Consider the following 13,327-nt stretch of genomic DNA (forward strand, 5'->3'; position numbering starts at 1 on the left):
CTCTTGCCAGCATAGCAGGCGTTATGTTGGCAATTTCTTCCTGGATGTTCGTCTTCAAATCTTGTAGGGTCCTTGGACGGTTCACATACACACGGGATTTCAAAAAACCCCATAGGAAATAATCACAAGGGGTCAAATCGGGAGAGCGGGCTGGCCACTCCAAATCGCCCCTAATTGAGATAAGGCGCTCTGGGAAGTGTTCCCTCAAAACAGCCATCGATGTTCTTGAAGTGTGTGCCGTTGCTCCGTCTTGTTGGAACCAAGTGTCCCCTAAGTCCAACTCATCTAGCCGTGGGAAAAAAAATTCCTGTAACATGTTTACATACCGGTGCGAATTCACTGTCACTGTGACTTCATTTTCCTCAAAGAACCAGGGACCAATAATTCCACGTGAGTAAATTGCACACCACACTGTGACTTTAGGTGAATGCAAAGACCGTTGATGCAATTGTCGAGGATTGGTATCAGCCCAGTAGCGCATGTTTTGTTTGTTTACGGATCCACACAAATGAAAATGGGCTTCATCACTAAAAAAAACAATAGCGTCCTCAGGAACGACTTCCAGAAAAACCTCACACGCGTTCCTCCGAGAATTGAAGTCACGTTCAGAAAGTTCCTGCACAATTGCCATCTTGTATGGATGAAAATGAAGATCATCATGAAGTATTCTCCTCACAGAACGATCGGAAAGTCCAAGGGCAGACGCATGTTTGCGCGCAGAACGCCGTGGTGATCGCAACACTGAAGTTCTAACTAACTCAATGTTCTCCGGTGATCTAATGGGCCGAGGGACTCCAGTTCTTCGTCTTGTCACACTTGCAGTTTGTCTGAACGTAGTGACCCACGTAACAATTGATTTCCGATCCGGGACAGGGGCCAAGGGGGCTAAATTAAAGCGATTCCGAAAGGCGCGCTGGGTTGCGATCACAGAACATCCGCTCGAAAAGTAAACCTCAACGGCAAACGCACGCTCCTCACTGTTCCAACGCATGATGGCGACTGAACTGTGCCGGGACAAAACTTTATAGTCCCCCCTCTCGAACGAGACCACTAGCACTCCGTTACGACATCTACCGACTAAATGGCGAACTTTTTAAAAAAGGAAGTTATGCTGCCGCACCCTGTAGTTTTGAAACAAAGAAAAATTCTTTTGAAACAAAGAAAAAGGAACTAAACAACAATCAGGACAGTGAGGAAAGTGAAAATGTTGATTGAACTGTAACTGGTATACATATTGATAGAACAGACTATTATTAAATTGAAGGAATTTGTTTTATTTTAGGAAAAAAATTTTGTAAAAGGATGTTTAGAAGTTTTTGTTAAAATAATTTCAAAAATATGCTTAACTATAAAACATTTTGACTTAGTTCTGGGTTAGGCCAATATTATGCATCCTAAAAATATTTTACACTTGGTGACGTTTTGAAGGCTTTGAAATTTAAATACAAAATAAATGTTGGATTTTCGGGCACATTTGAGTTCTTTCCTGTATCCTACACCTCAACCGCAAAAATAATCTGACTGTTCCGTTTTTGAAATTTTTATGGCCAGCCTATAACATATGTAAATAAGTTCCAGAAATTGTTTGAACAAATTTTATGTGCAAATACATTGTAATGAAAATGCGAATACAAAATTATTCTTTATCTAGATAAATTATTAACGTTTTCATCATAATGACAAAATAACTGTTTGTTAGTACAACGAACAATGTAACAAGTTTAACAACCTTGCGCAGTTTGAAGATAACTGATTGTTTAAAATACCAAAAAAATTCTATTAAGGTTTAAATGTTATAGTTTATTCGCCTCATAGTACAGGGTTATTCATGATGTCGAAATTATTTCACATTCAAGGACCGTTTGATGGAAGAGTGGAAATTTTATTTCAACTCTTTTATTCAACAAATGCGGTCCTTTTTTCTCATGTTTAGCACATGTCAGCAAATCAGCATAATTTAGGCTAATTATCTTGATAATTCCGAAGCATTGCGGCGAGTCATGGTCCCAAAAAACAGTTTTTACATTCTTGGGAGCACGTTCCTTGTGAAGTCTATTGTTTCGATTGGAAAATATTGCGTACTCGCCCAGTTGAAATATTTATTTCATTATCCATCACCCTTACTTTTATTAGACGCACGCTAATGTACAGGGGCACTGATTTTATTGACCATTTCTGGATTAGTTATAGTAAATGAAGGTCCCGCACGTTCAGCTTCATATGGCCTTTCTTAAAAATAGAGGATAACCACCAAATCATTCCATGGAACAGCACTTACAGTATAATTTTCACTTAACTTGTCCTCGGTTTCTTTCTCGGTAAATTAACACTAGAAATTCTTTTTTCTCCATATTTACCGAATAACGAAGACAGTTTTCTTTATGTGTAATCTGTAATTTTTAAAAATGATATCACACCTATAGCGGGAAATAGTAATATAACTATTGTAGCGAAAATTATGTCAATCTCAAAAATTCACGTGTCCGTTAAATCGAAATACAATTGAATACAACCAAATTTTTTCAAATTAGTTGTCCTGCATTCTAATTTTTGGTGATCTCGAAAAAATAAATACATATTTTGAGCACTACAGAGTTTCAAATTTTAAGAACCACCTGTCAAGTTTAGTGATTAAATGTTTAGTAGTAAGCTATGATTAATCGACAAACTGTTTGGTATCTCTATGACACAAGATTGGAATTCAATCTAATATTTATCCAACATACATTACACAGAAGCTAAAAAAATTGAGATACTCCCACTTCATGCGGTAATATGAACAAAAACCAAAAAGATAAGAAAAATCAGAAAAAAAGTGTGTTAAGGTTTGATTCGATAATAATAAAATTTTGGGACCTATTTTTTGAATATACATCAAGTAAAAATGATAATAAAGATACTGACGGTTGTAGCTAAGCTTTCAAAGTTTCTGTTTGAGAATTGAAGCAAATAATTTGGCAACAAGCACCCCCGAACAGAGTTCATCAAATAACAAAATTTACTTTAATATTGATGAGTTTTGAATCTATTAAATGAAAGTTTTACTTTGTGAACTAAATCGGACCTTAATACGCCTGTATATGAATCACATTTGTGTTATTAAAAAAATGTTAAAATATCGTTGTTTTTTTGGAATATTTTCACATGTTGGAAGCTGTAGTTCTCAAAATGAGACAGATCCACATTTGCATATAGATTAAAACAAGAAGAGCTACCAAAAATAGGAAATGTGTCACATTTAAACAAATGAAAGACCGTTTAATGTTTCGTTCACTTTGTAGTATCGTTTAAAAAAACGTGTAGTTTTTAGATAGAAACATTTTTTTATTTTATGTATTTTGAGTTAAACAGGGGTCAATTTATAGAGAAATACCCGGTACCTGCTAATCCTTCAACTCCTATTTTTTTTCTAACAAACGTGTATTTTGTTATTCGTTTCTTTTCAAATTCTTATATCTATTCGGTTTTTCAATAACAGCACAATATATCTATTCATTCGTTTTCCTTCCCTTATTATATCTGAATCTATTTGGCATAGATTACTGCCTGAACAAAACAGTTCCTTTTATTTCTATTAAATCTTCTTTTTATTTTTTGAAAATTCCGAAGCATCGAAACTTATCACTATACATAATATATCGCTTTGAACAGCTAGAAATATAAAGGAGAAGTTGATAAGGTGTTAATTAGTATGGTCGGACGAGTATAAAATAAATGACAGTTTTCAAAATAGAAAATAATTATAATAATTTCCAAAGTGTAAGTTTACTGCAAAATATTTGTAGGTTTTATTTTGCTTTTAATTCACACATTGGTGGTTGGTATAATACAATTATTAATTAACTACAGGGTGTTACAAAACACACATTTGTCTGAAAAATTATTTCATAATTGTGGTACATCAATTTGAAATTTTGACTTTATTGTAAAAATATAATTATTGGTGTATATCTATGTACAACTTTCCAATTTCGGTTTGACTGTGGGGCAGAGTTCGTAAATGCAATAGTAAAATCGCATGAACACACCGAGGAGACATTTCAAAAATCCTGGGAATGAGATGCATAAATAAATTTATTTTTCTAACTTTGTATTAACTAAAACTTTCCTGTGAAACCATATGCATATCAACATTGCCTGTGTATGAAAATTCTCACTAGATATACTTAGAATTTAATAAAATTTTAAAATATTAGTTGACATTTATAACTAAAAAAACTCCATAACTTGTGAAGTTACATCCAATGAAAAGATCTATCCTAGATAATTTCGGAAAAATATTACCATAAATGAAAAAAAGGTTTATTCAAACTATTTAACATGATTTATACATTGGGGCTGAATCTTAACTAAAATTACGATTCTCATGAACTGGTTAAGTGTGTTAAGCACATTCTATTCGTGTAAATCACTATCATCACATTGTTTTCACTCTCAGAATTCACTAAATTATCGTTTGAAGTGTCATCTTCATAGCTGGTACAATTCTAATGGAAAAATTACTTGAACAATCTAAACGTGGTGTTTTTATTTGCACGGTATTATCCAAGAAACTCCCACCAAGCTCAATAAGATAAAGATCAGGCTGATATGGTAGCAAGTATTGTGACCATGTTCTAAAATTTCACATTTATTATGTTTGATGTGGAATGATTCACCCTTTTCAATGTTTTTCCCTTGCTTGATAATATTTTTCATTGTACCCTAACGAATACCAGTTGCTTGTGCAATCTATCCTGTATTTTTGGCAGAGGAATAAATTTCTCACCACGTCTCATGACTTTTGCATAACTAAAAAGACTCCATATTCGCTTATACTAATTAGGAAGCCTTCTCGGTCCTAATTGTCGTATCCTTTGTTGCATGAGCCTATGGAGATGCTTGAATTTGGAGAATCCTCTGAGCGTCGCTGGATTTAGAGCAAGGCTCTTCCACTAGGTCAATACCTACTAGCATCTTTGTTGCAGTATTACTGCCGCTCAGTATGAGATATATGTTATCGTCGGTGTTGCAGGTTTTCTGCGATTTTTCTGTAACCTGATGAACCCGTCATCAGCCAAATGGCCGAACAATACAGCCACAGCTGTGTCCGCCAAACCGCTTACCTAAATAAACAATGAAAATCCTATCATATTATCTGTTTCTCGAGCATTCCTTTATTTTTCTTTCTTTTGCTCTTTTCATTTTATTATAATTCACATTACTCTACCACAACTCCAGCCACACAAAGGAATCTTTCCTATATCAGGACCAAATCTTGTTATACATGAATAATGTTCCCATCCAAATCATAATCAACTCAAACAATCTCTCTCTTTCTTTATCAGGGATATATCTCAGCTATTTGGATCTATTTGCATCCATATAAGAGATTCCCACCGCAGGCTCGGGCCCTGTTAACGGTTGACTGGCTCCAAATTTGATGACTAGGCGTCGGTAATTTCATTGCCTCTTCGTCACCTATGTCCAGGGATACAGAGTAGCTCTACCGTCTCTAGTGTTTCAAAATCCGTATTGATTCACTGGTTACGCTCTTAGCTACGCTACCTGTGCAGATGTGTACACTAATGTAGTTTTTACTTTTCGCGACAAGCTAGGCAGCCGTGGATATGACCATTAGCTAGCTTTACATGACAGGAGCGTACCTTTCTAGGGAACAGATGTATTCTTCCCCCCCTTTGTTCTTGTATACTCCTGCTCCAACCATTTCGCCTTCATTGGATCCAATCAGAAGGCTGTCATCATAATACGACAATATTTTGTTATAATTATTTTTTATCTTATCTATTTTATCGTTTATAAAGTTTAAAAAAACATATTGTATACAAATTTTGCGGACAAAGATATTCAAATATTGAAAACGAGTTATTTTTGAGCAGAGGAATTGAGGCCTTAATATTCGTAATTTGGAAATTTACGATGATAATTTATAAATCAGCAGCTCATATTCGTCCTGTATTAATCGTTTCATCCTGAACTTCATTATTTTATTATTCGAAATTTTATGATATCTTCAAATCAATACCTCTATAAAATATGCAATAAACATTCGAATGCAAATTTTCGTTTTTTGAATACCAATTTGATTGTATTGTGTTTGATTTTGCGATATTCTACTGGCGGTTTATATTCTATTGTATGTTAATGTGTGCGTAATTGGAAATGCATATCTCAAAACAAAGAATATATTTGTTGCTGGTATCACTTATTCTATATATACATATATTAATTTTTATATGTATGTATGACGTAAATATCGATATGCTAAATTCCGTTGAGCCAGACTTAGTATGCTGTATGGCTGATGGTTTGGATAGGAGAATGATTCTGCAAGGAAACTCAGTTACTGATTTAATATATAATTTAATTTAATATACGAGCTCTGTCGCAGTGAAGTTGATCCAACTATCAAAAACTATCATGTATTTTTGATAATATGTGGTGGTACATTTATTCAATTTTAATATTGTCAGTTTTGAAAAATCAATAAAACCGAATATTGGTATGTAGTGTAAAATTCTTTCGCATTTCTGGAATGGCTCTTGCTGGATTTGTTCTGAGCTTTTTCTTTATATTATTCCAAAGGTTCCAATTAGTGAGAGATTTGGATGTCAAAGTTCTAGAACTGGAATATAGTTTGCCAACATCAAATCTTTTTAGCCGTAGACAAGCAGCGTCATCTTGTTGGAAAATACATTCAATATTATGTGAATATACGTCTTCTTTTGAAGCATATTGACGGTATAGTGAGAGACTGTCGAAGAATGGCCGACGAACTGACGTCACTTGACGCGGACGCGATCCATTATTTTAAAAATGACCCTCGTAGAATAAGTTTTTTTTAGGTAACTGAACAAAAAATCGATATTATTATCCAAAAACTGCAAATGTGTGACATAAACTAATAGAAAAATTACTTACTCATTCACAAACAATGACGGAATCTATAATTTTCAATTGACGGCGACGTATGTTATTTACAATATTTTTATATTGGAATATTAGAAATGATGTTCAAAATATATGGAGGTGTGTATCCGCCAGAGTAAAAAACAACAATTTTTTTGCTTATGTGGCATTTTTACAAAAATGTTGACCTTGTAGCGACAAAATTAACAGATGCTACACGTTCCGTGTTTCAATTGGAAATGATTGCATATATTGCAAATATTGAAAAAATCACTTGCTTAATTTTTAAATTAATAATTGAAAATAGGTATGTTGGACCAATGACTCATTAATAAAAAAATTCAAAAATACCAAGCATTATCCAAGTTGTGTTAAATTACTGGAACTGATGAAGCAGAAGAAGAAAGGAAAATTTTGTTTTAAATCTTTTTTGAAAAAGAAAAAAATAAGTATTGAGGACTTGACGTATCCTGGTATCCAGAATTTGTTTGCTTCTTTTTTTACTTAAAATGATACTTTTATTCAATTAACAGAAAACAACTGAAATATTTTTGTTTTTATGTTTATCGTTATTCTAATTCAATTAATGAATACATTTTTTGCATTATCCTGCTAGGTAAATAGCAAACGGAATTGTGAGGAAAGTAAAACACTACACACTCTCTAATGTAGATACTTTACGCATGGTAGTCAAAACAACAATTAAAAACACCATTGAAAAATTACGAATATAAAATTGATTGCTGCATTCTATTTTGTATACTACTGAGAAAAAGTTAAACACATTTTGTAGGATGCATTATGTAGATAGCACACAATGTTACCGGACTTATCTGGGCTACCTTGTAAATATATTCAATAGAACTCTTTTGGGACCATATTAAATTAATAGCGATTGTATCTAATGAAGGATAATAATGATCCTAAAAATAGTATGTAAATGCTCGAAATTCTACGAAGATCCTGTTTTGTTAAAAAATCCATATACATAATACAATATTAACCCAATTTTGAAAACTAATTATATTGTCGGAGAGACTTTTTAATTCATAATTATATTGTGTTTTCGATTTTGATTTTATTGTATTTATTTGATGAAACAATAAAAATTGAAGTTGGTATATCACAATTTAACACCATAACCTTGCAAGTTCTCTAAAATTCGCAAATTTTATCGTCAAAGTAAACCAAAGTTTCTCGGGCAAAAAATTACTTAACGAAATTTAAAATTGCGAGATTCACTCCAGGGTTTTTTTGCTTCCGTGATATATTGTTATATAATCAGAGTTAGAGGAGAGAAAATAAAAAATACCAAAAACAGCGTTTTTCCACAGAAAGACTCCAACTCTACTCGATTCTGGCCTATGGGCAGAAGCTGTCATGTAGGTATTGATCTTTCACTTGCCAAGATGAAAGAAAAAAAACCTATTTTACCCGGGGCCGTGATGTCCCGTTATTGGGTTGAGGTTTTTTCGCCCAGGACGGCCAGTGGCAGGAGTTGCTCTCTCCACAGGTAAACTCACGTGAAAAATGCTAGAACACCTTTTAGCGAAGCTGCTACATTCTATTTTTGGTCATGCATAGGTAAAGAGCACATGTGTATTCTATGTGTATAACTAATGGGGCCGTCCTATACGTTGTTATGCGGATGGCAGGTGCAGCACCGACAGGACCATGAATTCGGCCTGACTCTATCTAATGTAGGTTCCGTAAATAGGTGCGTTCCTAACCGGATAAAACCACAGATTAACTGACCGTCGACGAATGGAGAAAGAATGGTGAACCACATTGCCTCTAATTTCGTATATTTGTTATTTCTTATAGTTTCAAATTTTCGAGTCCTACTTAATATAATGCAGTGTTGATTAGTTTGTAGCATCTAATGAGTATAATGGAAGTTTTTTATATTTATCATCTCTATATATTTACTACATTGGCTACAATAATAAAATAACAAAAATAAAATGAATTTTTTTTATTTATTACCGGGAATGGTAATTGTTTATTGTATCATAATTAATGAGCGCATGTTCAGCATTGTAATTGTAATATTAATTTTGGTGTCTTGTATTTTATACTAATCTGTATTCTCGTACTAGGTTGCGAAACAAAACTCTTTTCTCCACTCGTATCATTTTATTTAGAAATAACGTTTTCTGGTAGATAGTATCATTTACGAGGTATGATAAAAAACAATTTTTATTGCAGCAATTATTTACTTTGAATCTATTTATCTATGTTTATCACACACCCACATTTGTTGAATCAAGCAGTAATAAGTTTGAACATGTCTCGCTCGAATAGAAAGTCTATGGCTATGTGCTGAAACATTCAGAATTCTAAGTTAATCAAAATCGATCATCGTTTTCTTCGATTGTGGTACAGAGGGTACTGGTACATTGGAGGAAATAGACCTAAAGAATGAGTCAATTTCTCTCTGTCCACATTTACCTCACTCACCAGATTTAGTATCAAGTAACATTTAACTCTTCTAGAAAATAAAAAAATGTGCTAAAATGGAAATATTTTGAAACCAATTCAAAATTGAGGAAACCACGACAGAGCAAAAAAATTCCAATCGTGTATTCACCTTTTAGATATAAGAATTACTATCCGAGAGCAATACTGTAAAAGAAATGAATTCAAATACTTTGTTCTTATAAAATTATATTTTTTATCACACCTCGTATATATAAATATTTGGTTCTGTATCTGAATCGAGAACGATAATTTCAACAGCATGGGGTTTACCTGTGTATATATGTAAGCATTTTCGAATAAAAAAATAAATCACATATTCTAATCGGAAATTCCAGATATTAGATGGATTCCCAATTTGGATAGATCATTCAGTAGTTTGTGCCTTCCTCCGCGTTTATGTGAAAATATGTATTGAAGATGAATCTATTGGAATAATATGATTAAGAATGAATCCAAATTGGTGAAAATAGTGAAAATAATCATTGTTTCAATTATGATTTAATGAACAATTGAAAATCATTTTAAAGCTTAAAAAACAGAAATTATTTACTCATAATATATGACTACCGTCGTCTGTCTGTTATTAGTTTATTTAATGCGTCATTTGGATTTAAGAATTTTCCAATTTTTCAAAATGTGACATTCTACCCAAATTCTGTAAAGGAACATTATGAGCTTTGGTTTCAATATATTGAAATTAATAGTAGGGCAAATTTATGTCGAATGGGATCAATTACAAACACGTAATTGGGTTCTAAGAAACCGCCTATTATCAGTGCCGGATTAAGCTAGTGGCTTGGGGGGGCTATAGACCCAGGTCCAAGAGGGACCCATCATTTGGAAATCATTCTGTATTTTTTGATGTGTTGATACAACAAATCTAATGTATTGATATTATGTTGGGGGGGGGGCCGTCATTATTTTAGCCCCGGGCCTTATAAATCTTGATCCGGCCCTGCCTATTATGTTAGCTCGTGTTGTATATTCAATTAAGACGGGGCTTTGATTTGGCATGTACATGGCAATTTTTTTCTGATTGTAAATAATGTAGTCCAGGCACCATTCCGGATTGTCATGAAAATAATTTTTCGCAAATCCAAGATACATGGATAAGAAATGCTTCAATAACGTTGCCCTGCCATATTTAATCCCAGTTCCTTTCCATTAAATCATCCTTTGTAAAGACATTCTATTTTACATCTGATCTAATTGGTTTAAACTATATTTGAAAAAAATATCTTATTTATATAAGATTATTCTCATTCAGTTAATATTGAAATTTTCCATAAATGACGCTAACGATAATAATTGCCATTTTAATGGATTTGGGTCAGTACTATTTAATTTATTAAGTTTCATTTATATGTTACGAGATCTGACTGAGACTGATTGATGCTGTTAAAATTATTTTATCATTAAATTATTGAAAACATGATCCCCTCAAAGTATTTCCTTTCCTCATTAATATACCTCAGACTGTTGCGCGCGTCGTAATAGTTCTGGAAGTGTGAAATATCAGTTGTTTAGTCCTTAATCGAATCTAAATGCGCTCTCTTTATTTTTGGGAAGAGAAAGACGTCACAGGGCGATATATCCAGGGAATAGGGTGGCGGTGATAACACAGTATCTTTTCTGAAAGCTAAAAACTGCGTCACACTCAAGCCGCACCGACAGGGTGCATTGTTGTAATGCAGAACCCAATTGCTCACAATGTCTGGGCGCATTCTGTTGACCCTTTTTTGGAGTCTATTAAGTACTTCGCGATAAAATGTTTGATTTACGACCTGTGAAGATGGGGCAAACTTCTTATAGACCAACACGTTCTACTTGGTACTTACTGTTTCGGGGTCATATTGAAAAAGCCAATTTCTATGTAATAATGTCTATTATCTCTATCTACCAATTCCAAACATGCTTCTGTGATTGAAACTCAATGTTTCTGCTTTACAGAATTTTTGCAAAAACCTTTCTTATCGCGAAATCTTGGAAATTTGCCTGATGGGTTCACTGGTGAATTTTAGTTCGTCTGCTTTAATTCAAACCGTTGATAGGCTATCTTGGTAGATTAGGGCTGCGTGTTTCGTGTCAGTGCAAGCCGGTGCTTGTGCACGGCTCATAGAATCATCAGCAAACCCTTATAATATTTTATCGTAAGTTTCAGTCGCCGATTTGACCAATTTAGCACAAAATTAGATCGCAAGTACTTCTAAGACAAATCTATAAAATAGTTGAACAAGAACTAATGATCTCAAACAAACAATATGTCACAACTGTACCAAAAACCAGATAAAACCAGTAGGTAATGACATAAATTAGTCGCAATCATATCTTTGGATCATATAATGTTCGTTATGCCCTCATTAGAATACACTACGCTCATGCAACTTTGAACCCCTTCTTTACATCTAATATCTCGAGTTTGCGGTTAAAATCACGTATTTTAAGTAACCAGTTTACATTAAATCGATAAGTTCGATATCGTTGTACGTTTTGGAAAAGAAAGTACTCCTCATACTATCTAGTGTTCGGTAAATGACGAACTAAATACGATTTAATGGAATATACAAAATTATTAACTACCTACGTGACATATATTCCGGAGAAGTAAGACCAAAAAATCTATCAATGGGAAAAATAAAAAAGGTAGGGGTCACAAATTTTTTTACGTAAGTGCACCGACCCCTCATCGTCTTCCTAGATTTTTGACCAAATCCCAAATGAAAGCTTGAAAGCACTAAAATTCGATGGTATATTTGCTTATAACTTTTTCTAACATACTCACACAAAAAAATTATAGAGATCAAATTCATAGGAAATTTTATGCCCTACACGATGATGGAAGTCGATTTGTGAAATGAAAATTTTTTCGACTTGAAATTTTCCAAAAGGTCGTTTTTTAACTGGCAATCATACTGAAAATAGCCGTATCTAGATCAAAACATAGGGAAACATAGACTGTCTTCTATAGAAAATTTTTGGTTTTTCAGATTCGGAAAATTTAATGGCGGCCCCAAAAATCGGATATATATGCTTTTTTTTTCAATCACGCGTCTTTTTAGAAACATTAACGATATCGAATCGCGGTTGGTTGCATTCGATAGGGAAAAAGTTATAGTTTTAGGTATAAAATAAAAAAAAAATGATAAATATTGTCTTTTTCGAAAGCTAACTGGTTTAATATAACTATTACATTCTCAGCAACGTCACATACTAGAGGATAGCTCGTGGAATAGTTTATCGCCGAACGAACTACTTCTGCGTCTACATCGCACTCACTTAAAAATTTTTAATAGTACAGTCATAGTATGAAGCGAACTTTCAGCTTTTAATTATCGTATTTGATAATTTTTTTTTGAAATACGCGTTTTTTAACGCCAAACTCATTTCAATTTTAAGTAAAATGTTTAACTTTATTTTTCAATGCAAAAATGAGGAAAAACATAACAAAGAAAAAATTTTTTTAATGTTTAAAAAAAGTTATGTAAAGAAATTTATTTTTATATATATTTTTATTTTATACCTAAAACTATAATTTTCCCCAATCGATTGCAGGCAACTGCGTTTCGATATCGTTAATGTTTCCAAAAGGACGCGTGATTTAGAAAAAAAGCATATACATCCGATTTTTGCGGCCGCCATTTTGAATTTTCCGAATATGAAGAAACATAAATTTTCTATAGCAGACAATCTATGTTTCCCTATATTTTGAACTCGAAGCGAAGTCGAAAAAATTTTCATTTAAAAAATCGACTCCATCATCGTGTAGGGCATAAAATTTCCTATGAATTTGATCTCTATAATTTTTTTGTGTGAGTATGTCAGAAAAAGTTACAAGCAAAAATACCGTCGAATTTTAGTGCTTGCAAGCTGCGTTTCGAGCTTTCATGGGATTTGGTCAGAAATCCAGGAAGGCGATGAGGTGTCGGTGCACTTACGT

The 13,327-nt window shown here is 33.4% G+C and overlaps 1 protein-coding gene across 3 annotated transcripts in view; it reads left to right on the top strand.

The window, feature by feature from the left end:
- Positions 1-13,327, top strand: part of LOC130451097 (uncharacterized) — a 34,674-nt gene that overhangs the window by 16,883 nt on the left and 4,464 nt on the right. Inside the window, exon 6 of one of the 3 annotated variants that reach the window (XM_056789902.1) lies at positions 9,054-9,068. The exons of the other annotated variants lie outside the window; for them this stretch is intronic. Within the exon in view, the coding sequence (XP_056645880.1) occupies positions 9,054-9,068 (15 nt within the window). The remainder of the gene's footprint in view (positions 1-9,053; positions 9,069-13,327) is intronic. 3 annotated transcript variants of the gene reach the window in all.

This window comes from Diorhabda sublineata, chromosome X, assembly GCF_026230105.1.
Source record: "Diorhabda sublineata isolate icDioSubl1.1 chromosome X, icDioSubl1.1, whole genome shotgun sequence".
Classification (NCBI taxonomy): Eukaryota; Metazoa; Arthropoda; class Insecta; order Coleoptera; family Chrysomelidae; genus Diorhabda; species Diorhabda sublineata.